General features: G+C 28.8%; 5 protein-coding genes and 3 long non-coding RNA genes across 24 annotated transcripts; 4 read left to right on the top strand and 4 right to left on the bottom strand.

Annotated features, from left to right (window-relative positions):
* Window positions 1-756: 756 nt before the first annotated feature.
* On the bottom strand, window positions 757-3,194 carry LOC126873174 (uncharacterized). 2 transcript variants are annotated; one of them, XR_007692322.1, is made up of 4 exons: window positions 3,066-3,194; window positions 1,810-1,923; window positions 887-990; window positions 757-801 (listed from the first exon to the last, which is right to left on the bottom strand). It is a non-coding gene; the product is annotated as an uncharacterized LOC126873174 (long non-coding RNA). The 2 variants fall into 2 exon arrangements; XR_007692323.1 differs by lacking the exon at window positions 3,066-3,194 and adding an exon at window positions 2,755-2,773.
* LOC126873171 (uncharacterized) lies at window positions 1,233-2,165 on the top strand. Its single transcript, XR_007692320.1, has 4 exons — window positions 1,233-1,420; window positions 1,605-1,658; window positions 1,817-1,865; window positions 1,957-2,165. It is a non-coding gene; the product is annotated as an uncharacterized LOC126873171 (long non-coding RNA).
* Window positions 3,167-10,229, top strand: LOC126873155 (cullin-1). Of its 2 annotated transcripts, none has more exons than XM_050633741.1 (14): window positions 3,167-3,313; window positions 4,121-4,341; window positions 4,451-4,613; window positions 4,697-4,915; window positions 4,987-5,241; window positions 5,314-5,607; window positions 5,671-5,934; window positions 6,009-6,188; window positions 6,350-6,499; window positions 6,566-6,684; window positions 6,775-6,895; window positions 6,963-7,066; window positions 7,137-7,356; window positions 7,554-10,229. In XM_050633741.1, exons 2-14 carry the CDS (start codon window positions 4,178-4,180, stop codon window positions 7,632-7,634), a joined length of 2,334 nt encoding a protein of 777 aa, XP_050489698.1. In that variant the 5' UTR covers window positions 3,167-3,313; window positions 4,121-4,177; the 3' UTR covers window positions 7,635-10,229. The 2 variants fall into 2 exon arrangements, with proteins under 2 accessions (XP_050489698.1, XP_050489697.1); XM_050633740.1 differs by lacking the exon at window positions 3,167-3,313 and adding an exon at window positions 3,401-3,544.
* Window positions 7,309-11,734, bottom strand: LOC126873169 (uncharacterized). 3 transcript variants are annotated; one of them, XR_007692319.1, is made up of 7 exons: window positions 11,454-11,734; window positions 11,140-11,284; window positions 10,904-11,068; window positions 10,695-10,829; window positions 10,480-10,614; window positions 7,851-10,315; window positions 7,309-7,625 (listed from the first exon to the last, which is right to left on the bottom strand). XR_007692319.1 is itself a non-coding variant. In XM_050633776.1 (6 exons), exons 1-6 carry the CDS (start codon window positions 11,732-11,734, stop codon window positions 10,232-10,234), a joined length of 945 nt encoding a protein of 314 aa, XP_050489733.1. In that variant the 3' UTR covers window positions 7,719-10,231. The 3 variants fall into 3 exon arrangements, 2 of the variants coding, with proteins under 2 accessions (XP_050489733.1, XP_050489734.1); XM_050633776.1 differs by lacking the exon at window positions 7,309-7,625 and having other exon boundaries at window positions 7,719-10,315; XM_050633777.1 differs by lacking the exons at window positions 7,309-7,625; window positions 10,904-11,068 and having other exon boundaries at window positions 7,719-10,315.
* On the top strand, window positions 11,392-19,736 carry LOC126873159 (sperm-associated antigen 6-like). 13 transcript variants are annotated; one of them, XM_050633752.1, is made up of 12 exons: window positions 11,437-11,487; window positions 11,559-11,623; window positions 12,342-12,475; window positions 12,600-12,810; window positions 12,887-13,065; window positions 13,136-13,309; window positions 13,371-13,523; window positions 13,595-13,744; window positions 13,810-13,968; window positions 18,022-18,167; window positions 19,104-19,246; window positions 19,679-19,736. In XM_050633752.1, exons 3-12 carry the CDS (start codon window positions 12,404-12,406, stop codon window positions 19,708-19,710), a joined length of 1,419 nt encoding a protein of 472 aa, XP_050489709.1. In that variant the 5' UTR covers window positions 11,437-11,487; window positions 11,559-11,623; window positions 12,342-12,403; the 3' UTR covers window positions 19,711-19,736. The 13 variants fall into 13 exon arrangements, with proteins under 13 accessions (XP_050489710.1, XP_050489717.1, XP_050489709.1 ...); XM_050633762.1 differs by having other exon boundaries at window positions 12,342-12,483; window positions 12,647-12,810; XM_050633759.1 differs by having other exon boundaries at window positions 12,342-12,483.
* LOC126873173 (uncharacterized) lies at window positions 17,008-19,097 on the bottom strand. Its single transcript, XR_007692321.1, has 2 exons — window positions 18,597-19,097; window positions 17,008-17,219 (listed from the first exon to the last, which is right to left on the bottom strand). It is a non-coding gene; the product is annotated as an uncharacterized LOC126873173 (long non-coding RNA).
* LOC126873161 (U3 small nucleolar RNA-associated protein 18 homolog) lies at window positions 19,469-22,467 on the top strand. The gene is made up of 7 exons (XM_050633764.1): window positions 19,469-19,936; window positions 20,018-20,215; window positions 20,334-20,487; window positions 20,551-20,736; window positions 20,814-21,005; window positions 21,081-21,249; window positions 21,337-22,467. Exons 1-7 carry the CDS (start codon window positions 19,785-19,787, stop codon window positions 21,798-21,800), a joined length of 1,515 nt encoding a protein of 504 aa, XP_050489721.1. The 5' UTR covers window positions 19,469-19,784; the 3' UTR covers window positions 21,801-22,467.
* Window positions 22,468-22,641: 174 nt separating this feature from the next.
* LOC126873162 (deformed epidermal autoregulatory factor 1) lies at window positions 22,642-25,014 on the bottom strand. The gene is made up of 4 exons (XM_050633765.1): window positions 24,738-25,014; window positions 23,894-24,385; window positions 23,354-23,815; window positions 22,642-23,265 (listed from the first exon to the last, which is right to left on the bottom strand). The coding sequence occupies exons 1-4, from the start codon at window positions 25,002-25,004 to the stop codon at window positions 23,065-23,067; spliced, it is 1,422 nt and encodes a 473-aa protein (XP_050489722.1). The 5' UTR covers window positions 25,005-25,014; the 3' UTR covers window positions 22,642-23,064.
* Between the last annotated feature and the right edge of the window lie 911 nt (window positions 25,015-25,925).

The raw sequence follows: 25,925 nt of genomic DNA, 5'->3' as shown, positions 1-25,925 counted from the left end.
AGATAACCGTAAGGCTGCAATGGATCACACATATCATTCATAAACTCTATTTAAAAATTGCAAAATGAATTAACTTTACTAAATAAACTTTATTAAAATATCATAGAATGAATTAACACGTAACATAACATTTAATATATACGTAATTTATTCTAGCATTGACATACAAGTAAATTGTGCATAAAAGTTTAATAAATGACGTTTAATTTCAAGTAATAGGATATTCTTTTCTAATTTTCATAAATGTGTTATTTTCAAATTGCAAGGTAAAATTTGGTTTGTAATTTTTGGACAGTAAAAGTAGCTTCTTAGATTTAAAAAAAGCCATTATTTTACAAGCTTAATCTTATTATCTGCTGAAACAAATAAAATTTCACACCATTATGGATGTGTTTTTTCAAAAATATAAGATGTCTATTTCTAAACGATCTTATTCATATACAGCTACACATTTATTACATTTATTGGTTACACATGAGAGAATTTTAACATAGACAGAATTCCATTTCTTAAAATTACAATCAACTGCTAACATTGGGTTAAAATAGGCATATAGAACATATATATATAAAGAATGTTTATTAAAGCATAGTTTTTGTCTTTTCTATTCGTACAACACAGTCTTCCACTATCGATTCTTGATTCCTTGCAGCATTTGTTTCATTTTCTCGTTGGTTAGACATTACAGTATAAGCAATTTTGAAATATTTCTTTAAGAAAGATGCATGAACTCGTCGAGAGGTACAATAATAGCAAATACAGCATAATGTGAGAATGGCAACTGTTCCAAAAATGATAGCCCTGTTAATATGATTTTTTATTATATTATATTATATTATATTGTATTGTATTATATTGTATTATATTATAAGATCATCAAACATACGTTAAAAATAAAAAATTAAAATCAGTTTCATTACAGCAAACATTGTCACCACAACAATATTGCTGTGATTCACATAATCCCCAAATGCAATAATGTGGTGAGTTCTGAAACAATATGTATAAAGTATATTGTATAATGTTTATTTAATTGTATGTTCACGCATTAAAAAACTACACAACAATCGTCACACAATTACAATCTTTACTTGGTACTAGTTTCTAATAAAATATACAACAATAAATGTAAAAACTTGAAATTACCATCGAGGAAGTTAAAAAATGATTGAAGTAGTTCGAAATCCGCGTAGTCTACAATCTACAGAATGGACGAATCTGTCAAAACATGGACATAGACTATAAGATATTATATAGATGCATTATTTCGAATAATTTCGATAAAACAATTAAAGGCTGTCTCCAATTAATGACTCAATAGCGCAATATGACTTAATGATTTTCAACGTATGAGCGAAAAGTGGAAAGATCCAACAAGCCGACGGAAAGAAACCAAAAAAGCACATGTACATTTAGAGAAGTAAGTATATCAGGTATATGTTCGTTTTCAAGTACATCTGGTATTCGTGATCATTCGAAATAATCTAACAGTTGTGTATACCCATTTCATAATATTCAAGATTAGTCTAGACATTTTACACGTGATAATTATACGAAAATGGCGATGAGTCCGAGTACAAAGCAAAAAATTGCAATTGTTTTAGATGTCAGCAAAACTATATTTCATTGGGGATTTATTCCTGCTATATTATTTTTAGGTTAGTTATTTTTCTCCATGTTTCCACCTGATCGTTCATTTATTAATTTCAAATTGTTTATATGTGCAGTTATTTTATAATACGAATGAATGCGTATATCTTCCTAATAAATCTAACGTATGACCGACACGTAACTCATTGATTAATTTACCTTTTAGGATTTAGAAAAGGTGCTGACCCAGGCATGCCTCCATTATCAATTATAAAGTAAGTTTCTGCATAAATTTATCTTTGTGCAAAGTAATATTTGTTTCAAATTGATATTCTGAAATTGAACATGGATAATTTTTTATTTCAGCTTGTTATGGCAATAAAAAATAGCTACTTTGACATTACTTTGTTTTATATTTCATGAAGATATTTCCACAGCTGAACCAACCATATTTCTTTATTTCCATTAAATTCAATGTAAATTTATCTTTGTAGTTATGACTAAAATTATTAACAAGAGAATGTCATCTTTATGTTGAGTTAAGGAAAATAAAAATTTTCTAGTAAAAATTTGGATTACAATGTTTTACTTATTATAATAAAAAATAAAAAAAGGTAAAAATGTCAGAAATATCTATATATTGAGAGAAGTATCAAATATCCTTTGCTATTTGTTTTCATTATATCCATAGTTATATTGTTATCTATTATGAAAGTTTATTCTTATCATTGTACATATATGTAGAATATTTTTATATCTTTCAATGACTCAGTATTAAATTCAATGTTCTTTTGTACTTATTTCTTGCTAAACTATTACTTCTTATTATGCTTTGTTCACATAATAATTATTAAAAGCTTTTTAAGATTAGATTGTAGCATTTAAATAAAGTCTAAAGTGAATTTTGAAAGGTATTTTTCTGAGTTAACAGCAGATGCTTTATATATAATACGTAAATTTAACTTTGTCAAATCTATGTATTAAATAAATGATGTATCAAATCCTTCCGCATTATTATTTTATACCTGCATATATTTATTTACATTTTATCCACTTAAAAATCTAAACTAAACTAAACTAATAAACAGGCAGCAATATTAATGAAAATTATAGTTAATATACTATTAAAATAATAAACGTTAATAATTACATAAATATACGTACAATCTTATACGATATAGAAAAGATAATTAACAATTATCAATTAAGATTTTTATAGACTGATTTTCATAATCAATATATCCACATTCTAAAATAAAAATTACTATCGCTCGTTATAGGTATCGAAAGAACCTTTATTTTAACACTTTTCAGTTTAAAATTTTGAAACGCAAGTTTCCAAGATAGAAAGTATCTAAGTAAGAAAGATAGATAAAATATACTGCAAAAAGTAATAATATATTCTGACTGTGAAGGAAATAGATCTTAAAATCGAAGATATATGTACTCTTTTGTTGGTAACAGTGATACCTAACCTGTCAGAAGTAAAGTAGCAGATTGGAACTGTAGTCAGTTTTGGGCACACAGATACAACATTTTAGGTTCGCGGTTTTACTGTGCTTGTCATCGTGTAGAGCGCAAAAGTAACAAGCGGATGCGTTATAAATTTCTCGTTAAAGCGTATGTAGAACGAAGTACCAGTGATCGTTAAAGATAGCCACCACGTTTTCACGAGAACTCCCTTGTCTAACCCTGCCTGTTATGCGGTGGTGAACGTCGACAGGTGAGTGCGCGCTTTCTGTCTCACAATATTTCCCTCCGTTCTACCAACGAAAAAAAGTAATTCTCTTATGGCAACGGGCTGCGATGGTGTTATTTCTGTCAATTGCTTTTTATGGATCTTCAATAGTGACGGATGGTAGTGTTGTAGCACGAAGATTTGCGATGTTCTGAAGTTTCCTGACGAAAAATTCGAGCTACTGCTAACGATGTGCATCCTGATGTAACTACATCGGTATGGATCTTCCGATTACCGACTAACCTTTTTTGCTCAAATGTATTTTTTTTCTCCCCACGAATATCTTCATCCAATTGCACTTACTATCACTTTTTCTTTAATCGTCCCTCGTAAGCGCACAAAGGTTTCACATAGTTTTTATATTTATAGTTTCACAAACGATTTCAACAGCTTTTAAATGTGTATATAAGCAAATGATTGTGACATTGAAATTTTGGAATAATTAATCACTAATAAATATCATTAGATGTAATAGTATGTTCCAGAGTTTATTTCAGTTATTGAATATGTTGTTTTGTGCTATAATAGTTATTATTATTATGATTATTATTATTATTATTACCATCATCGTTATTTTATCATCATCATTATCATCATCATGATTATTATTATCATTTGTATCCTAAAAACTATTCTAATAAAATTAGTATTATACATCTATGTATACAAAAGTCAAATTTTTGCTGTTCATTTTTTTATATTTGCTTTATTGTATTATATTTCTATTTTCTATACAATTTCTGTACAATGTATTTGAATTACATAGCAGATTCTTTTCTATTTTTCCTACAGAAATTATTGTAGACAGTAGTAACAGTGACGCTCACTCGACAAGCGTATAAAAATAGGATGTCAGGGCATAGAGGTGGAGGAGGAGCTGGGAGTCATCAAGGAGGCCCAGCAGGCCTCAAACAAATAGATTTAGATCAAATTTGGGGAGATCTACGTGAAGGTATTGAACAAGTTTATAACAGACAATGTATGTCTAAACCAAGATATATAGAGTTGTACACGTATCCTTTTTAATTTAAATATTAAACAACAAAAAAAGAAAGAAATGAAACTATAATAACAAAATAATTCTCTACGATCTATTAATTTCCTTATTACATAACTTGTCAGACATGTATATAATTATTGCACAAGTGTTCATCAACAATTAACTAGAACATCAACCAAAAGTAAGAAAGGACAAATTTCTCAAGGAGGTGCACAGTTAGTTGGTTTGGAGTTATATAAACGTTTACGTGACTTTCTTAGAAATTATCTTATAAGTTTATTGAAGGTGATTTTCTTTTCACTGATTATCATTATTAATTAATCCATGACTAGAATATTCGATATTTTAATTTGATATTTTTTACATAGCATGGAATCGACTTGATGGATGAAGATGTATTGCAGTTCTATACAAGACAATGGGAAGAATATCAGTTTAGTAGTAAAGTACTGAATGGTGTATGCTCGTATCTAAATCGACATTGGGTACGTAGAGAATGTGAGGAGGGTCGCAAAGGAATTTATGAAGTTTATCAATCAGCTTTGGTTACATGGCGAGATAACTTATTCAAGCATTTAAATAGACAAGTAAGTCTTTTAATAAGTAAATGTATGGAAAATAGACTAAAAAGTAAATTCTGTGTTATAATACATCGCAGGTTACTAACGCAGTACTTAAATTAATCGAACGGGAACGCAATGGGGAAACCATAAATACACGTTTAGTCAGTGGTGTAATCAATTGTTACGTAGAATTAGGTTTGAATGAGGATGATCCCGGTGCTAAAGGACAGAATCTTACTGTTTACAAAGATTCTTTTGAAAATGTCTTCCTTGAAGATACAGAAAGGTTTTATACTCGAGAAAGTTCAGAGTTCCTTCGACAAAATCCAGTTACAGAATATATGAAAAAGGTTTTGAAATCAACTTTTGTTATATTATCATATCTTCTAAGAATACTGTTTACAAATATTATTTTATTATAGGCAGAGCAAAGGTTATTGGAAGAACAAAAGCGAGTTCAGGTATATTTGCATCAAACAACGCACGAAATATTAGCAAAAACGTGTGAAAGAGTGTTAATTGAAAAACATTTGGACATTTTTCATTCTGAATTTCAAAATCTCTTGGATGCTGACAAAAACACAGACTTAGGTCGGATGTATCAGTTAGTGGCAAGAATTCCAAATGGTCTTGGAGAATTGCGGAATCTTTTAGAAGGTCATATAGCTAATCAAGGACTTGGAGCTATCGATAAATGTGGTGATTCTGCAGTTAATGTACGTTCGTTAATAATTTAAAATAACTGCAACTTAATTTTGTGTAAAAATATTTTTTTGTAGGATCCAAAGGTTTATGTAAACACTATTTTGGAGGTTCATAAAAAATACAATGCTTTAGTACTTGTTGCATTTAATAATGACAGTGGTTTTGTGGCAGCTCTTGATAAGGCTTGTGGAAGATTCATTAACAGTAATTCAGTAACTAGGGCAGCAAATAGCAGCAGCAAATCACCAGAATTATTAGCAAAATATTGTGACCTGTTGTTAAAAAAGAGTAGCAAAAATCCTGAAGAAGCTGAACTTGAAGATACACTGAACCAAGTTGTGAGTAAAAATGAAATGAATAAAATACAAACACTACATTGCTAAAAATATTACACCCTTTTTTTCAATCGCAGATGGTGGTATTTAAATATATAGAAGACAAAGATGTGTTTCAAAAATTCTATAGTAAAATGCTGGCAAAACGATTAGTACAACATATGTCTGCCAGTGATGATGCAGAAGCTTCTATGATTTCTAAATTGAAGCAAGCTTGTGGTTTTGAATATACTTCAAAATTGCAACGAATGTTTCAGGTACTGTATTGTGCTATGATATTCTTTTTTTTTATTTAATTTGTATTATATTTCACGCGTTTTTCCGGAGTTTTTATTTTTTTGTAGGCAATTATTTTTATATTGTTTACTAATATTTGTCAAAATCATACAACATTATAATTATAGCAGTCTGTTCACAGGATATTGGTGTGTCTAAAGATCTAAATGAACAGTTTAGAAGACATTTGACAAACTCTGCTGAACCATTGGATATAGATTTCAATATACAAGTGTTGTCTTCTGGTTCTTGGCCATTTCAACAATCCTTTACATTTTCATTACCAACAGAGGTAAACGGAATTGAATAATTTATTTGATGATAATAGTATCATTTAAATATTATCTTTGCATTACAGCTAGAGAGATCTGTACATAGGTTCACCACTTTCTATAGTTCACAGCATAGTGGAAGAAAGTTGAATTGGTTGTACAATATGTCTAAAGGAGAATTGCATACAAATTGTTTCAAAAACAGGTCATAAAATATTTAACAATAAAATTTAAGTTAAATTTATAATAAATATTTTGTGTCAATTGCAAATGAGTTTTCATTCTTTTATTGCAGATACACGTTGCAAGCATCCACATTTCAAATGGCTGTTCTCTTACAATATAATGGTTCTACTGTATGGACGATACAACAATTACATGATGCTACACAGATAAAAATGGATTTTTTGCTTCAGGTAATATAACAAAATCAAAAGAATTAACATATAAAATAGAGCCTAGATGATATATTCATTGTTACAGGTTATTCAAATACTCTTGAAAGCTAAACTATTAACAGCTGCTACTGATGACGAAGCTGAATTGACACCACTGTCAACAGTTGAGCTTTTCACAGGATATAAAAAGTAACTCTATTTAATAGTCTGTGATATTTACCTTATCAGAAATTATATTAACATATTTCTTTTATGACAGCAAGAAGCTGCGGGTTAATATCAATATACCAATGAAAACGGAATTAAAGATTGAACAGGAAACAACACAAAAAAATATAGAAGAAGATAGAAAACTCTTAATTCAGGCAGCTATTGTTAGGATTATGAAAATGAGGAAAGTACTCAAACATCAACAATTGGTAGCTGAAGTATTGAATCAATTAAGCTCTAGGTTCAAACCAAGAGTACATGTTATTAAGGTACGTATAAACGACATTGTTTTTTAAGACATTTTCACATATATAAATATATGCGAATAATTTTTTAACATATGTAAACGTGTATTTTTTCTTATATTGATTTATCATAACATGATATCGATGAATAGAAATATTTGAGAAAATAAATTAAAATGAAAAAGATATAACCTTAATATAAGATGATTCTACTCTTTCAGAAATGTATAGATATTTTAATTGAGAAAGAATATCTGGAGCGCACAGAGGGTCAAAAGGACACATATAGCTACCTGGCATGATCAAGTTGATCTACAACAACGATACAGCAGCAACCATATACGCGAACGAAAGATGACTGTCCAATGTCATTGCTAGATATTGTCACAATATTTATTTAAGTTTCGAATTTGAATCTCATACATTCTCCTTGTACATGGATGCCCTTGTACCATGTTGTCCCTCTGGTCGCATTTAGAGTCTGGTTTTTATAATATCAAAAGGACACGTATAGCTACCTGGCATGATCAAGTTGATCTACGACAACGATACAGCAGCAACCATACACGCGAACGAAAGATGACTGTCCAATGTCATTGCTAGATATTGTCACAATATTTATTTAAGTCTCGAATTTGAATCTCATACATTCTCCTTGTACATGGATGCCCTTGTACCATGTTGTCCCTCTGGTCGCATTTAGAGTCTGGTTTTTATAATACGTTAATAAAATCATTTCATAGTCAAGCTGCTAGATGTATTACTGTCTACGCCGCCTTTGACGTAAATTCAAGTGTTACTGATTTTTGATACGATATCGTGTTGTGAAACGAAAAATGCACGAATCTAACTTTTACATTCATAACCTTGCAAAGAACAATAAAAAAAATATTGTTTTCGAAATTATAAACTCGTAAAAATAAATAGAAGAAAAGAGAAAAAAGAGCGAGAAAATCTAGTATTAAGCGTGATAAGAGTGAGATGAATAAAACACTCTGTAAGTAAAATAATGTTTCAAACAAATTTAACATATATTATAAGACACATATTAACAAACGAGGATGAAAGGCTGGGCATGCACCATTTCCTTTTATTATTATTTTTTCTCCTTTTCTGTTTTCCTTCGAATAATATAAAGTGCATTGTTCGTGTATAATTTTTACGAGCTTACAAAGTAAGAAAGAAACGTAATTTCATTAATTATTTGTATTATAACATAATATGAAACACATGAATTTAAACACATAGATAGTAATGCATTTTAATGCAACAGTCGAGAGGTTTAATTAATAATTACGTGTATAACGGAAAAAATTTTATACCAGTGAATAAAAAAGTTTACCCTAATAATATAAAAGTCAATCTATGTTTTTAGGAGTAATGGTTACGTAAATTTTTATTATGACATAAAATTTGAAGATTCATATGATTATTTTGAAGTTGATTTATAGTAAAAATTAATTGGAAAAGTGATATTTCATATAAAGACTTTCAAAAATAAGGAATGTACTTTAATTTATGATTTGTTTTTCTCTGATCGGCGATAGATTTATCAACTTTATGATACCAATTATTTAAATATTTTATTAAACATGAAACTTTCTAGAGACTAAAATAAATTGAATATTTAAAGTGCAATATGAAATAATGCGAAAATCTGCGGTGCAGTATAATTTTAAATATAAACTCAAGCAGTGAATTAAATATGGAAATTGTTAATGTATCAGTGCTTTTAATTTTAATAAGGATAGCAAATTTCGATATATACATATATGTGAGGCTGAGTTGTAAAACGCAATGTGTAAAAGGGTTATAAAATAAGAATTTTAAACGGAACGTTATCGTAATTATAAAAAGGAGAGGGGCATCAAAAATGGGGGAAAGAGTTATAAGCATTTGAGAATAGCATCTTCGTATTAAGTGCGAGTGCGAGAGAGAACGAGAAAGAGAGAAAGAAAACAATTAATTTAATATATTTTATTAAACAGAACATATTAGAGATTTAAATAGTAAAACACTAAAACAACATTATTCAAGTTAGATTGCGCAGAAATGGTTAAACGGAAAATACAAACATATATCATCTTCGTTCACTTTTTTGTGACACTTGATATTATTTAACTAATTTCAAGTGATAGTATTTAGAATATGTCGAGCTGCTTTTATAAGCGTAGAAAATATACGATAGTACATATATTGTTTAAGCGAGGATATAAAATAAAAATCTGTAAAATTCATTTGATAAAAAAATAGTCAGTGTTCTCTGAGACGTTTGAAGATTAAACTTTGAGATGAATTCAATTAATTTTGTGAATTTTTATACGTACTAACCGAAATTTATCATTCTTAATCAAATTTTTTATGCACAAAATAGGACTTAAGTGTAAATAAATTGAGTAAGTTATTGAAAATTGTTTTGAATAAAATAAATTCATCTCGGTTATGATGGAAATTAGTTTTGTATCTCTTTGTAATTCTAAATGACATTACTTTTTAATATTAAACGAATATAAAAAAATATGATTTCTATAATTAGACTAATGTTTATACTTGACATACTTCATTTGACATTTGTATGACATTGACATTTTGTATTCAAAATTCTATTGATATTTTAGATATAACTTATTTATTACGTATATGTTAAAAATGCTAGAAATGTCCCAGATATAAGATAAATAAAAACAAAAAAAGAGATGTTAAGGTAGATCACAAAACTTTCAAATTTCATGTATGACAGGTAATGTATTAAAGAACACAGATTTTCATAAAAAATATTAAGGATTATATCATGTAATATAAAATTGTATAAAATGTATGGCTATGAAATGAAGTTATTCCATCTTTTGCAATGTATGAATTGCAGTAGTCATTTAATAAATGTTTTATATACAATATATCATATATTTTCAGGTTTCTGATCCAATAATCTTGAGAAATCTTCTTTAATTAATTTTAGTTGTCCAACTGCCAGTAAGCATGCCTTGTGTGTGTTTGTTTTTATATGCATACATACATGTACATACGTATATATACATATCAATTACATACATACATCGATTAAAAAGATAGATTAAAGTACATATATATCAAATGTTTTAATTTTTATATATAATTTTATATAATAGAGATAAAATATATACATACATTTTGCTTCTTTAAGTTATCTACAATTAACATTTGTTTTTTAAACACTTGTATTAATTCCGAAAGTTGCTTTCCCAAGTGATTAGCTGTTAATTTTCTATCTTCTTCTAGCTTTCTAATTTGGGTCTTCAATTCCTGTAAAAACATTGAGTAAGATAAAAATGCTATATGATACAAGTTTCTTATCTAATATTATATATTTGTATAAGTTGCACCTTTTCTTCTACTTCAGAATATTTCAATGCATTCTTAAGTTTATCATTATTTTCCAAAGATCTATTTAATCTCATCAAGCAACTATTAGACTGTTGATTTGTTATCTTTACTTGCTTTTGAAGTCTATCTAAGTCCTGTTAAAAATATTTAGTATGAATAAAAAAAAAAAATTGTTATTGGAAAAGAACAGAGTGAGTGTAATGCATACTTTTTTTAAGATTGAATTTTCTGTATTTAATGCTTGTGATTGACAGTGCAACTCCTTGTTAGTGTTCTCTAATTTTGTAATTGTTTCTTTTAATGACTCTATTTCAGCTTTTAACTTAATTTCAATCTTGTTATTTTCAGATTCCAAATTTTTGCAAATATCACACTGAACATACAACATAGTTGTGTAAGGATTAATCAAATAAATGCTTTCATGCACACATGAATTCTAGGTACCTGTTTTCTATATTCAATTCGCATTGTTTGTAGCTCATCCTGTAATATATCTACCTTAGCTTTTAAGAAATTGAGAACAGTTTTATTTGCCAGGTTCTTTTGCTTAGAAACTTCATCCTCGTTATCTTTCTGTGATTCTATTTTTCTAATATATAAATAATATTGAAATCATTTATTATTCAGATGTTTAATTTTAGATATATTACAAAATAATTAAAAATTTTATTCAATAGTTTGTTAAAACTAAAATATATTTGTTATGAGATCATTTTTTAACACATAAATATAAATAATTGCATTTCTTCCATACTTACGGCTTCAAAGCAACGGATTGATCGAAAATATGAGGTAAAGATGAATTTCGTTTAACCAAAATCTGAAAATTATCTTTATTTTGTATTGTTATACCATTTAAACAGGCTGTTCTTTCTCTCGTCGCATTTACGCAATGTTTCCTCGAATTAAGATTCGAGCATCCGTTATTGTAAGTGTTAACAACAGAATCTATTTTTGCTATCAAATTGCTTGCTTTCTGCTCAAGTTCTTTATTCAACTGATGAAATTCTTTTTCTTTAGATAATAATTCTTCAGTCATTTTCCGATATGAATAATTATTACATAAAAGATATAGTATTTTATTACTATCGCTATATCCTTCTATTACTATATTTTGATTGATAATTTCTGCGTCTATATTCTATTCGATCAAACATTTGTTTTCTGGAGTCGCTATACTATATAGTATGCAGAAGGCGGTAGCTTTTCGTTTTCAAACATATGACAGTTTCGTAAAGTCAAATGGTATAAAAACGTATTGAAAGTATCAACATCGCATATACATTTAAAAATTTATAATAAACAAAAATGACAGCACGTTCAATTTTACAAGGTACAATGTTTGAAATACTTTTAATATTTTTAATACAAATTTGGCGGTCTTCTATAATATAATTAATGTAAGGGCATATGCACATATAGAAGTCTTCATTTTTATATATCTTCTGCACATGAATAACTTTTTATAATAATTAGCTTGCCAAGGAATGTTAATACTAATTATTATGCTTTTATAGTCTTTGATCAGTACCAAAAGGCTCGTCTATTCTTTGTTCAATCCATTGCTGATTTTGCCTCAAAACCAAACACTATAGATTGTTTAGAAGCTGCTGGGGTTTTGGATCTCTTATGCCCTTTGTTAACAGATCCTGTACCATCTATTCAGCATACAGCTGCAGTTGCATTAGGAAAACTTGCAAATAATAGTATGAAATTGGCACAAGCTGTTGTAAGAATGGGTATTTTACCTCAATTATTGAAGAATATTGATAAACAAAATGTATGAATGTAAGCATTTTAGATGTAGAAGACTGTATTTCTTTCTTTTTGTTTTAGTAGAATTTATTATATATTAAAATATAATACATAAATAATGAAGACATATTGAAGCATATTTGTTATAGAAATTTTATAAAAAAGCAGCCCTATTTGTTTTACGTGCAATTGCTAGACATTCCCCAGAATTGGCATCTATGGTGATTCAGAATAATGGATTGGATACTATAATAATTTGTTTAGAAGATTTTGATTCTGGTGTTAAGGAAGCTACTGCTTGGGCATTAGGATACATTGCTAGGCATAATAAGACTTTGGCTCAAGCCATAGTTGATGCAGGTACATATACTCTATTAATATACTCTATTAGTTATCTACATTTTATTAACTTGTATATCAATCATGTTATTTATAGGAGCTGTTCCACTTTTAGTCTTGGCCTTACAAGAACCTGAATTATGTTTAAAACAAATTAGTGCCTCTGCTTTATTCGATATAAGCAAACATAATATTGATCTTGCAGAAACTGTGGTTGATGCAGGAGCCATTCCTTTTCTTGCAAAGGCATTATCTAATCCTGATACTAAGTTAAAGGTAACATAAAATACTATATGTAAAGTATGATTTTGTAATATAATATTCCACTTATTAATAATGTACACAGCGTCAAGTTCTTTTGGCATTAAGCAGTATAGCAAAACACTCTGTACACCTAGCAGAACCTATTATTGAAGCTGAAATTTTTCCTGATGTTCTTGTACACATGGCACATCCTGATGAATGTGTCGTTAAAGCTGCTGCAATGTTAACTAGAGAAATTTGTAAACATACATTAGAGGTAAAGAAATCAAACCAACTTATTTGCAACATTATTTTGCTATAATTATATTTTTCTTTAGTTGGCCCAACTTATAGTGAATATTGGTGGTATTGGTGCACTTGTTGAATTAATTAGCACCTCAAAATTAACAGTCAGATTGCCAGCAATAATGGCAATTGGATATATTGCTGGACACTTAGATCAGTTAGCTATTGCAGTCATAGGATCCAAAGTGTGATATTTCAATATACTTGTCACAATATTTCCATAGCCAAAATAATTGAGAGCAAATATTTGTTATAGGGAATTGTTCACCTATCTACTATATTATATGAAGAAAATGATGATCATACACTTGCTGTCACTGTATGGGCAATTGGGCAAATTGGAAAGCATACATCAGAACATGCAAAAGCAGTTGCAGTCGCAAACATTCTTCCAAAGTTATTACAGGTATGTTACAGATTTTCTTATACCACGTTGTTCTTCATTATTATTATTTTATAGTTTATTTTCAGCTGTACAATAATCCAAATAGCTCAGAAGATCTCAAAGCAAAATGCAATACAGCACTGAAACAAATACTACAAAAATGTATGTATATTGAAGCTTTGGAATCCTTGCTGCATGATTCACCACCTAATATTCTAAAATATGTACTTGGACAATTTAGCAAGGTGAGGAACACAGTATTTTGTTTTATATAACTTTTTACTTTATACATAATCTCTACAAATTGTACACAGGACATAAAAGTTGTAAAACATAATAGTACAATAATTGAAATAGTACTTTTATTTATAATTTTCAATTAAAGCAAAACATCTGTCTTATTATTTATCATATGCATACAATGAGATAAATTATATAAATCATCAGTATATGATAAAATCCACCTAAATGGTAAAGTTTATATATATTAACACATAAAATTATTATTTAATAATAATTTTATTTCTTTTATTTAATTACATAATAAACATATATATGTATATATTATATACACATGGACCATTATTAAGCTATTTGAAATTGCTTTATTGAAAAATTAGTTAAGCAGTTGTAGTGGTTCATTCTTATCACATACAAACTATTATCCCATAAATAGCATTCTAACAATAAAAATTGTCATTTTATGATATTATTCCGACCTTGTATAATGTAATCTTTAATATTTTCATCATCTGTTTTGCTTATATATATTTTCACTATTCCAAAATTGCATAAGGTGTAACTTGACTTTGATCTCTTAACATGGTATGAGATGTCACATATTTCTATTAAAAAGTAACAGTTCCGATATGCTGTGTGTCATTGCATTTATCTGATATTTGATTGATAGAAAGTGAAGAAATTGACAATGGCATAAGACCATCTTAATTATTTTTATTTTTAATGTTTGTCTATAAATATTATGGCACATATTATATTCTGAAAAAGCACATTTCTCAGTCTTACGACAATAAATGGTTCGGCTGAAGTACCAGAACGATCGAATTGTTAAGTGCTTCTTATATAAAAATTGTAATTGCAATTTTAGATATTTAAACATACTTTTTTGTTAAGCTATACTACTTGCATTTGTTATATCATATACTTGTATGTATCTTCTAATGGCAGTATTTGATATAAAGAGACCAGTAATATAAAAATTGTAGATATATAAGTAACAAAAAATTGTTATTAAATTTGCATCTCGAAAAAGTTGGCTACTATTAATTCTCATTCATACTGTATTATCGATTTCTTATGTACAAACATAAGTAAAGAAATGTAACATATATGATCGGCAGTAGTACTTTCACTTCACTATCAGTATCTTGCTAATTCTTTATTTGCATCACATATTCTTCTTCATCCCTTCCTTTTCTTTATTGAAACGTTTTAAGGAAATTTATTTTGCTAAATGTTGAAAAAAGTAGGATACACATTAAAACAGACAATGGAAAACAGCTTCAATAAAAATATAAACTACGATAAATTTTTATAAAGCCTCATAAATTTTAAGTCTTGAAAATATCTATTTAAATTAACTTGAAGTACATATAAACAGACATGTTACAATAATTAGAATTTCATGATTTCACCAAAACTTTTGTTGTATGACAATATCAAAATGTAAAGCAATTAAGGCATATATTCGGTTCAGAGCATGCAATCTATCCAAGTATCTCTGAAAAATGAGAAAAAAGACAAAATTACGTTATTCCATGACAATTAGATTAAAAATATTTCAAATGTAAATAAAATGTTTAACTGCTTTTGTACCTTAATAGTTGAATTATTTAAATAATTTATCTTATAATATGAGGGAAAGAAATCAATTTTTTTATTGGGAAAAGCAAAACTATGAAAATAAAGTAATATGTAACAATATTATAGATATTGTATCAAATATGTGTGTGATATAAAATATTTTATACTTTAATTAAAAAGTTTTGCTTTGTAAAAAGTGTTAGATGATAATTTGTGCTATAATTTTCATATTTATAAGTTATATGTGACTTTTCAAATTTACTATTATAACTGATTCTTAAATATTCTTTATCCATTGATAAAGCTATTCAGATAGATTTATGCCCTTTTAGTCATAAAGTATACAAAATTACGTTAGTAAGCACAAATTTATGATCTATATAGTTATCATGGCAAACAGATTCAAACATAATATATGACAGCTGCATGTAATTTATCAAGATAATACCTTATGTAAGATAAGCCTCTTTTTAGGAGAAATAATTACTAAATGTAAAAATCTGTTTAAGCAATTAAATTATATTAATCTTAATAGAGGTGTGATAATTAAAGTACATTTGATCTTTTTACAAAGCAATAACAATATCAATTTAATTATTTTCAGTATAAAAAATTAAACTTGGTCTTCTACTCCATTTATGCAATAAAATTATTCTTTTATTCATCATTATCATCATTAGGTTTAATACTAGCATAATTGTTCATATTTCTATTCACCCTTAACATTTTGAGAAAACTGCCTAACACAAGTATGGTCTTCCTGTGTCTTCTGAAGATCCCAGCATAAAGTTCTTCACGTACATCTCTTCTGTCACTTACATCAGAATCAATACTTGATACAGAAACAACAGAAGGTTTTGCAGAGACCGGTTGGTGATAATTATTGGTCTCTCCAGAATTAAGAATAACACAATGTTGATTGTTTATCATGTCTATTATTAATTTCTCACTTTCTTATTTAATGTAAAATCAGAGTTGCTTATATCCACGTTCTACAATATTCAATACATGTACTTTAAAGTCCTCTACTATTGAAACTATACAAGGTATACATTTTATGTGATCTGTAGAACTTCTGTGACTGCACTGCACGATTTTATGACAAGTTAACTTCTTATAAATGACAGACTTTTGTGTTAATCATATTAGAAATATTTGCCAGTAATTTTACAAACAGTACTGCTTAGTACACAGTACAAATTAATTTTTGTATACAATGATGTCATCTCCTTTTATCACTTATGTTCTTATATGTTTGAACTCTAAGGCATCTGTCTTGTCTCGTTATCTTTTAACTACAATACATTAAATCTTACAATAATCTTCAACCTTGATTTTTATCTTTGACACTTCATTAAATTTCTTTCTCAACTATTGTATTAAGATCGTTGTATTTAGGGCATTACTTTCTACTTGGTGTTTCAATCTTTCTTTTCACATTTCTTTTACATGCTGTTACATATATCTTTTTTATTTTTTTATAATAAATTATTCTAAAATATTAGACTTTTGTTTTTAATATGTGGAGATTGCTTTAGATTAAATTTTATTAAAAAATTGTATTTTATAATAAAAAAAGATAAACAGCAACCTTGAAGTAATTATCAAAAAAACGGCTCTCAAGTTCCTTCCGTTCCCTTAGCGACCGATCTTTGGCGCCACACTGAATCAGCTGAAAAATATTTAATTATTCATACCATATTATGAACAGTAATAATGCTTATAGTGATAAAAAATTCACTTAAACGATAATAGAAATTTTTAATTTATCAACAGGTCTGTGACAGACACGTTATCCCACGATTTTGTTCTGGAATTTTGTTTTCGTAAATAAGATATTTTTGGCGGCGTAGGAAGGTGGAAAATGTGGACAGATTTTGCTTCGCCTAGAAATATGTTGCATACGATGCTTGTAATATGTATTATGGTAGAAATCGTAACATGCTATTGAATAAATTATCAAATACTATTACAAATATGCGAAAAGACAGAATTTCATACAAAGATCGATTTCATATTGTAATTTGTAATTTTTATAATGTGGACATTAGAAATCACATAAGATGTTATAAGAAATAACTTCTATTGCATATTGCAAAGAATGTTTTTTAGATTTCGGATATTTTATAATAAATTTTGATACAATATTACATGTATATATATATATATTTTTTTATAAAATCGTAAACGTGGTATCATTTACTAAAAGACATTTTTAATTATTTTAATTTGCTGTGGATTAAAACATTTAAGAAATTAAGTTTACTTTAGATAACTGCATTTAAACAGTGTGTAGGTCAGGTCTCAGGAGTTTTATTCTTAGGTATATTGCAACATGCAGACTGATAGCTAATAATGTCTTTCATTCTATCCATTCATGCGCATAGTTAATGAGATCACTGATAAATGATAATGTTTAAAGCATTTCAACTATTTCAAGTTGCATTTTTGAATTATTTGTTATTTTTATATAGATTTTGCCTCATGATCCCAGGGCAAGAAGATTATTTGTAACATCCGGTGGTTTAAAGAAAGTACAAGAAATTCAAGCAGATCCTGGTTCAACACTTTTGGAGTATATACAAATTATAAATTGCTGTTTTCCAGATGAAATTGTCAGGTTGTGTTTTATTTCATATCGCTTTTGGAAATTATTTCAATTAAAAATAATTTGAAGGGTACGAATTATATATTTGATATCTTTAACATAAGATTAATATTGCATATTTTTGAAATTGTTTCTCTCATGAACATATGTTAAACAACAATTTATAATAACTATAATATTGCTAGAGAAGATTATGCTTTATAATTTTTAAGTCATAATGCTATTTCAGTAAGATGTAATATGATAGTTCAAAACATCATTTCATTTGAAAGAATTATTGTCTTTCTTGACATTTAAAATTGAATTATGTTCTCCATCAAGATGACTAAAATACTGATGCATGCAGAGAAGCATATGGATGTAAAGATAATGATAGGAGTAGATAATTATCAAAAATAACACTAGTTGCTTTTGACATAACCCTAGTAATGGTTTACTTACTGAGAGAATTCGGAAACACGAGTTCTTGTTAATGAAAAAAATACAGTCTTCTTACAGCCGTTTACACGAGCAGTGAATGCAAATAACTGCAGCTCCGTTTCTGGATCGCGTGTCTTAATTTAAATCGGACAAGTAATATACGGCATGACCGCCATGTTGTCACAGCTGATTGCATTGGAAAAATATAAACTTGGATTTTAATGGATCAATAATATTACATGAACTCAATAATTTCTATAATCACTATAGAACAACCGATAGCATTTTATATTTATTATCAATAGCTCGATTCAGTGTTAAGCCAACTTTATACATATATTTTTTAATTTACTTCCGTTTTCACTATATTTTGTATTTTTGGATCTTATTAATTTACAAATAAGTTACAAATGAATGAACGTCATTTATACGTTTAGTAATCAATTTATTATGCGTGTTGCCATTAGAATAAACTCTTTTTCCTCCCTTTTCTTTTATATCATGAATTCTTGGCCCTTTTGATTTTAGATATTACTCTCCTGGATATCCAAACAGTCTTTTGGAAGCTGTAGAACAGTATCAACCGAAATGTCCTTCCCTATTTGCAATAGAAGAACACTTATCTTCTGATATTGATTCTAAATCTTCGCTATCATCTTTCAATGAAGAAGGTTAAAGTTTGATTCATCCCGATTGTGGAATCAGTATATTCTCTAATCATGTATTATGTGCATTGGTTAAGAGGAAATGAAGATCGTTATTTAAGAAATATTGCCAAATAAATCTTTTTCAAAAAGTTATGATTTCTTATATTTTTAAAAGTATTTTTTAAATTAAAAAACAGTTTGGAGCATCTTTTATACACGTGCAGTGTACATAATCGAAATATATTTCATTAGTCACTAGTTATCAAACGCTTAGTACAAAATATTCAATAGAATTACAAAATCGTTAAAATGTATACAGATCTAGCCGATATAATTAAATATACTCGTTGTTTTTAATATTTATAATTTCAGAAGAATTTTTTAATTTATTTAAAGTATTTCGTAGAAGTGAATTTATCTAGGGAATATATATGTTTAGTATTTTAATGATTGTAGAAAAGGAGGAACATGTGAGAAAGTTATGTTAAAAATACATAATATTTGATTATTTGAACGTGTTACAAATTGTATTAAGTAAATCATAATAGTCGGTCAATACATCATGGAGAAAAACAAATTGAATCGTAAGAAATTGGTACTGACTAAAATGTTAAACAAGAAAGGTATTCCCTCAAAAACATTGTATAAACAAAAGTACACTAAACCTTTGAAAAGGAACCGCAAAAATGGATATGATGCAAAAGAAGAGGCCAGGTACAATTATTACGATAATATAGAAAGTTCAAGTAACTAAGTTGTTTAAGAAACAGAATTTATCACATTATTTGTATACAGGTTAGAAAGAATCGTGCTTGGTAATCCAACTGACATCATAAGCGATTTATCAAACGATGAGGATGTTGTTGAATCGAATATTAATGAAAATAATATTTCTATAAATGATAATGTAAGTAATGATTTGATTGTGCAAACTGATATTTCTGAAGAACATACCGAGGCAGCATGGATTGATGAAGATGATGTTCAATATGAGTATGTATACCAAATTTAATGAAAACAAAATATGTTGTTTAGTAATAAAGGAAAAATATTGTTTTTAAATAATATGTATTATTTGGAAACTAATCAAATGGTTTATTCTTTTTATTAGTCGACCAAGACACAAACTAGCCGACAATGTGCCACAAGAGTCACGTAAAGATTACTTGCGTAACAAATATAAACAGATTGTGGGCAACCCAAAATGGGCCAAGATTGAAAAGATCAATAAAGAATCTGATGATTTAGATAATGAAATATTAAAGGTACTGAAGTCATTTTATCACTTCAATGACTAATATTCCTAAATATGTATTATATTTTTTTAGCATAGTTGCCATTTGGAAAAACCTAAAGTAAAAAATTTGCCAAAGAGTATAATTGACATAAAAGCATTGACACCAATTAATAAGGAAACACATACTGAAGGGCCCATTGTGTCAAGTGTTGAATTTCATCCATCTTCTACAGTAGCCTTGGTTGCTGGTACATCTGGAATTTTATCTCTTTTTCAAGTAATTATACAAAATCTAGTTGTATTTGTACCTGTATTTTCAAATAGAGAATTTATCAAAATATGATATAATTATAGGTAGATGGAATTGAAAATAATAAATTGCACACAATGCAGTATAAGAAATTTCCTATTAGCACAGCAAAATTTCTGAGAGATGGTACAGAAGTATTGATTGGTTCTCAATATTATGCACATTGTCACTCATATAACTTAATAAGTGGAAAAACATATAGAATGTTGTTACCGCATGGACTTACTAACATGCAGGTTTGAAAAATTATAACTATTTTTTTATAATAATCTAAATTATTATATAGAATGACATTTTTATAAATTATTTAGAAATATGAAGTATCTCCAGATGGAAAATTATTAGCAGTTTGTGGGCGAGCAGGAGAAATTTTCTTATTAACAAGTTCATCAAAGGAACTTATCAGTATGTTGAAAATGAATGCAAGATGTAGAGCATTAGCCTTTACGCCAGATAGTAATACATTGATTACACATGGTGGTAAGTTTTTTGTATTTATCACTGTTTATTCAATTTTATATATTCTTTGTTTAATGTGAATTTTTATTTCTTTTTGAACAATTAAAGACAGCAACGAAATGTACATTTGGGATATAAATAGCCGTGTATGCATTCATCGAGCTATAGATGATGGATGTTTATCCTGTGCTTCTATTGCAATGTCTCCAAATAGTCAATATTTAGCAACAGGTAGTAAAGAGGGTGTAGTTAATTTGTATGATACCAAGACAGTGTTACAAAATCGAAATCCTGTTCCACTAAAAGTTGTTCTCAATTTTGTCACGTCGATTACCAGTTTAAAATTTAATGCTTATTCTGAAATTTTGGCAATGGCTTCAGATAAAAAACATAATGCGTTTAGAATGATGCATTTACCATCGTTCACGGTTTTTTCAAATTTTCCTACATTTCAAACAAATTTGTCAATACCCGAAGCTATCGATTTTTCACCAGGTAGCGGTTATATAGCAATTTCCAACAAATCATTTAGTGCTTTTTTATATAGATTGAAACATTATGGAAATTATTAGATAATTATCATTTTGCAAATCACGTAATATTATTAAAAAGTTTTTTATAACTAAGTTCGAACTAAGTTAATAATATCTATAATTGAATAAAATATAATGTATCAAAGCATATAAGAATAAGATAGACACTTAATAATTGATGAAAACAATATTTATTTTTTTTCTGTTCACTTTGTATATAAGCAAAATAAACTTTCATGTTTTACTTAACAAAATATTTGTTATCATCGTACTATTATAATTAATTAACAGCACTAATAGTGACAATAATAATAATAATAATAATAATAATGCTATGAATCATGGTGGTAATAATATGGCTTGTAAAAAACTCTAGTAAATGATATTCGTTATGAATTTGATTAGAAAATCATATATTAAAAATAATAGCTATATAATATATTTGATACTGTGTTTCTTGTTTAGTGATGTTTGTTAGACTTTTTGTGTTATCACCGTTATAATTTGCATACTAGGTATATATATGTAGATATACATTAATATTTTTCTGCTATTTCAAGTGAAAAAATGATATGATACTATAGTAACTACATGAAATCCATTATGATTGCGAGTTTATAGAACATCGATTTGAAGTGTAAATATGTGTGAGAGATGATGTATGACTTGATATATTCATAAAATAGAAGCTAGCCTTCATTCTAAATATCATTTTTATAATGTCCTCATAATATTAAATTTGTACTAACAAAAGAATTTGGAGAGGAAGTTCAAAATAATACCTACAAACAGAAGAAAAAGGAGACAGTGTTTATAAATAATATCCATAAAAGCGTAATTACCTCCTTTGGTCAATGATATAAATTTATGTAAAAAAAAGTGATTCATAAAAGTATATTTTATCATGCGTGATACAACATACGCATAAACACGCATAAACGTGTGCGCGTGTATCTGTACGTTCAAAATACGTAGTAGTATACATATATACACGTGCACGTTGTTGTTTATTTTTACAATTATTTGATTTATGATCTTTCATTTGTATATAGCATAATTTTGAATCTTGATTTTAAAAAATTTCAACTTTAGTGTAAATTTGCTTATTTACTTAATAATATCGTTACAATTTAACTCTTGTATATATATAAAATATTTACTACTATATATACAAAACTTTTTGACTCATTGGTCATTAAACAGATTTTTTTAAAGTCTTCGTCTCTTCTCTCAATTTCGAAGTTTCTAAGATAGTTTGTTCAGTTCCTATGTTACTTTGGTGAATAGGTGTGAGGAACACTAGCTATTGGTCCCCAGCAGTCGTAGCAAGTGCACTAGTATCTCCACTACTGCTTTCAACTATAAGCATTACAGTTTCTGCAGCACCTCTCACACATTCCACTTGATGACCTGCCCAATCTTTACGTTGACAAAACGTGGAGCAATAAGGCGTTCGCCTACATAACGAACATTCCGCAAATGCTTCTCTATTACAGTTGGCACACTAGAAATAGATAAGTATTATGAAAAGCTAGTAAAAGATATGTATATAGATAGAATACACTTGATTATACTCTAGCAATATTCCTTACCTTTTTGTTATGAGTATCCGATGCTGGTTGTAAACCAACAGTTTCAATAACATCCCCTCTACCACCTAATTGCGCCACTAGAGCCTGTTCTCTTCTTTGTTGTCTGTTTACTTCCTTAGCTTCCTCTAATGTACGTCTAAATTCATAAGCCAACTTTAACATTTTATTGGACATTTCGTCGAGCTTTTTAAATATATCGTCGCTTTGTCCATTTTCCGTTTGATGTACATTTTGAACAACGGTATCTTGATCTTGCGGCTGTTGTACAACTAAACCATCTGTTGAAACAAATTGAGGCCATACTTCTTTATCAGGTACTACAACTTCACTATCGCTTTCGTCATTATTACTGCCATCGCGCGAAGTATCACTTTTAAGTTTACGCGATGGTGTTTCTCCATCAGATGTATCTCTAGCCCTTCTTCTACGTTTGTATGGTGTAAACAATCTTACAGGACCTGTCTGAAATAAAAAAACATTACGTGATCACTGGATAAATTGCAATTACATATTAATTATAGAGTAACATAGTATACTAACTGCACTGTCATCATCGCAACATGCTGCACAGGTGCAAGAAGTAGCATGTGGCTTTAAAATTTGCTCATCAATTAATGTTTGCAAACTTCTACCACCAAATCTAATACTGCGTTTCCAATCTTTACTGGATGCCCTCCCACAGTATGCTTCAAATTCACTTGGTGTGTACCAGTCTTGCCCAAGTTTAATACATCTTCCTCTTCCCCCAGATCCAAATCTACTTTTATGCAACTCAGCATTTGTATTTTTACATCTAACAGGTAATACTGCTAAATTAGCGGATTCTGACCAACTGCATATTGGTTGAGTATTAGCAGTAGAGACATGAATCTGTTCTGATTCTGGCTCTTCTGTACTATTTTGGATTACTATATGCGTTGCTTTTAATTCACCATTCCAACGTAAAGAATCCGTGTCCTTGTCATGCCGTGGTTCACAAATGAAACCATTATCTACACATAGCATCTGCTTAAACTGACCTGATCCGGGCAACTAGAAAAAGAAATGAAACGCATATATAATTAGATATTTAATTTAAAATAAGATATACAGATTCCATTAACGTCATATGTACATAAAATCATAATCGTGTCGCGTAATGGTAGAAAAGACATGCCTCCAGTATTTTGTACAACGTATGAACAGGCGCATTATAAGAGTTAATGTTGTGTACACTATGCATGTAAGTAGTTCTGGCTTACATGTGTATAAGAAGAGTAAAACCCCACCTTATTTTTCAGTAATTCTTTAGCGAGAAAGTGAATGAATCGTCAGGAAGCCAGTTCTGTATCAGAATTGTATTAAAGACAAGTTTAACAAACACTCAATTGCTTCTACAACCAACCTGTAGTTGGTCTGATGTGATGACGTTGAAGGTCGTGCCGTTGGTCGAGTTCGCTACACCAATGATAGAACCAACGGGTAAAGAAACCGGTACACCAACTCCTGGAACACCAGGAACACCCGGTACCGGAGTGACGCTCGCCGTCACGGCGACGGTATGCTCCTCGTGCTCGACCTTTAGGGCAGACGCATCCTCGGTTTCGCTCGTCAACGGTTCGGACATGTCCGGTAGCACGGCGACACTTTCCGATGTTTGACTCTCCTCCATTTCGGCTGTTCTCGCCTCTCGCACACACTATGGCGTCAGCGCACGCTCAACACAGCGCCACGATCTTTCGGTGCCTGCGATTACTCGCGATCACAATTTCGAGTTTACTCGACACGTTTCCAAACTAACCACAATCGAATCTAAATTGAAACTGTCATTCAACGAATCGGTCCTTCAGTGACCATACTATTATTATTTTCTTCCACCTCTCAGCAGAATCTTTGTTCTCTTTGCATATATTATAGATGCATATATGAATCTCCGATATCGAGTGCCATCTTTACATATTTCGAGCGCTCGTTTTAAATTCTACTCGATTACTTTTGAAGATTTTAATTGACGAATTCTTCTCCTTAAATGTATGTATTTAATTTATCATAGTAATTTTCATGATATGGTAAAGTAAATTAGAATATGAGTGTTTACTTTTATTAGAATATGTGCGAGAATGTGTTTGGATTTGTATTGTATAAAACTCATTTTTAAACACAATAATTTTTCTAACCTATTTCTATGAGTTTGTATTATCACAGGTATTATTGATTTAAAATGAATTCGTAAGATAATAATATATAATAATAGGTAAGTGAATAAAAAGATTAGAAACGATTCTTTTCATACGTTAAAAGACTGATTCGATTAATATATTGATTATTTTGCATCCAGATGTTGATGATTACATCGTATGTCATCTTAATTTGAACGAAAAATTGACTATGTTAATTATACTTATAACGCTGCAATTAGAAATCTTGATCGATCGATTGATCTTTCTTTGCATGTTATTGTATAGATCTCCATATAAGCGCACAGAATATAAACGTACAACATATGTATGTAAAATATCCAAAATAAAGTACTCATAATATTTAATAGATGAAACAAATCTTTGCTTAGATTCCATTTTTTCAATTGTGTTCA

The sequence above is a fragment of the Bombus huntii genome, chromosome 14, assembly GCF_024542735.1.
Source record: "Bombus huntii isolate Logan2020A chromosome 14, iyBomHunt1.1, whole genome shotgun sequence".
NCBI classification, from domain to species: Eukaryota; Metazoa; Arthropoda; class Insecta; order Hymenoptera; family Apidae; genus Bombus; species Bombus huntii.
The sequence above is the reverse complement of the archived record's forward strand: the minus strand, read 5'-3'. Positions and strand labels throughout refer to the sequence as shown.

What these genes read in the sequence shown, in the direction of transcription:
- LOC126873159 (XM_050633750.1), top strand. Translation starts at nt 12,004, where the DNA reads ATGACAGCACGTTCAATTTTACAAG. An exon ending in TTTCCAGATGAAATTGTCAG is followed by an intron (nt 18,168 to 19,103) that starts GTTGTGTTTTAT and finishes TTTTGATTTTAG; the next exon opens with ATATTACTCTCCTGGATATC. An exon ending in ATCATCTTTCAATGAAGAAG is followed by an intron (nt 19,247 to 19,678) that starts GTTAAAGTTTGA and finishes TAATGATTGTAG; the next exon opens with AAAAGGAGGAACATGTGAGA.
- LOC126873169 (XM_050633776.1), bottom strand. Translation starts at nt 11,734, where the DNA reads ATGACTGAAGAATTATTATCTAAAGAAAAAGAATTTCATCAGTTGAAT. An exon ending in AAAATTCAATCTTAAAAAAA is followed by an intron (nt 10,830 to 10,903) that starts GTATGCATTACA and finishes TATTTTTAACAG; the next exon opens with GACTTAGATAGACTTCAAAA. An exon ending in ATAACTTAAAGAAGCAAAAT is followed by an intron (nt 10,316 to 10,479) that starts GTATGTATATAT and finishes AACACACACAAG; the next exon opens with GCATGCTTACTGGCAGTTGG.
- LOC126873161 (XM_050633764.1), top strand. Translation starts at nt 19,785, where the DNA reads ATGGAGAAAAACAAATTGAATCGTAAGAAATTGGTACTGACTAAAATG. An exon ending in ATGGACTTACTAACATGCAG is followed by an intron (nt 21,006 to 21,080) that starts GTTTGAAAAATT and finishes TAAATTATTTAG; the next exon opens with AAATATGAAGTATCTCCAGA. An exon ending in TACATTGATTACACATGGTG is followed by an intron (nt 21,250 to 21,336) that starts GTAAGTTTTTTG and finishes GAACAATTAAAG; the next exon opens with ACAGCAACGAAATGTACATT.
- LOC126873162 (XM_050633765.1), bottom strand. Translation starts at nt 25,004, where the DNA reads ATGGAGGAGAGTCAAACATCGGAAAGTGTCGCCGTGCTACCGGACATG. An exon ending in TCACATCAGACCAACTACAG is followed by an intron (nt 24,386 to 24,737) that starts GTTGGTTGTAGA and finishes TTCTTTTTCTAG; the next exon opens with TTGCCCGGATCAGGTCAGTT. An exon ending in GTTGCGATGATGACAGTGCA is followed by an intron (nt 23,816 to 23,893) that starts GTTAGTATACTA and finishes TTTTTATTTCAG; the next exon opens with ACAGGTCCTGTAAGATTGTT.
- LOC126873155 (XM_050633741.1), top strand. Translation starts at nt 4,178, where the DNA reads ATGTCAGGGCATAGAGGTGGAGGAGGAGCTGGGAGTCATCAAGGAGGC. An exon ending in AGATATATAGAGTTGTACAC is followed by an intron (nt 4,342 to 4,450) that starts GTATCCTTTTTA and finishes ATAACTTGTCAG; the next exon opens with ACATGTATATAATTATTGCA. An exon ending in CATTTTCATTACCAACAGAG is followed by an intron (nt 6,500 to 6,565) that starts GTAAACGGAATT and finishes TTTGCATTACAG; the next exon opens with CTAGAGAGATCTGTACATAG.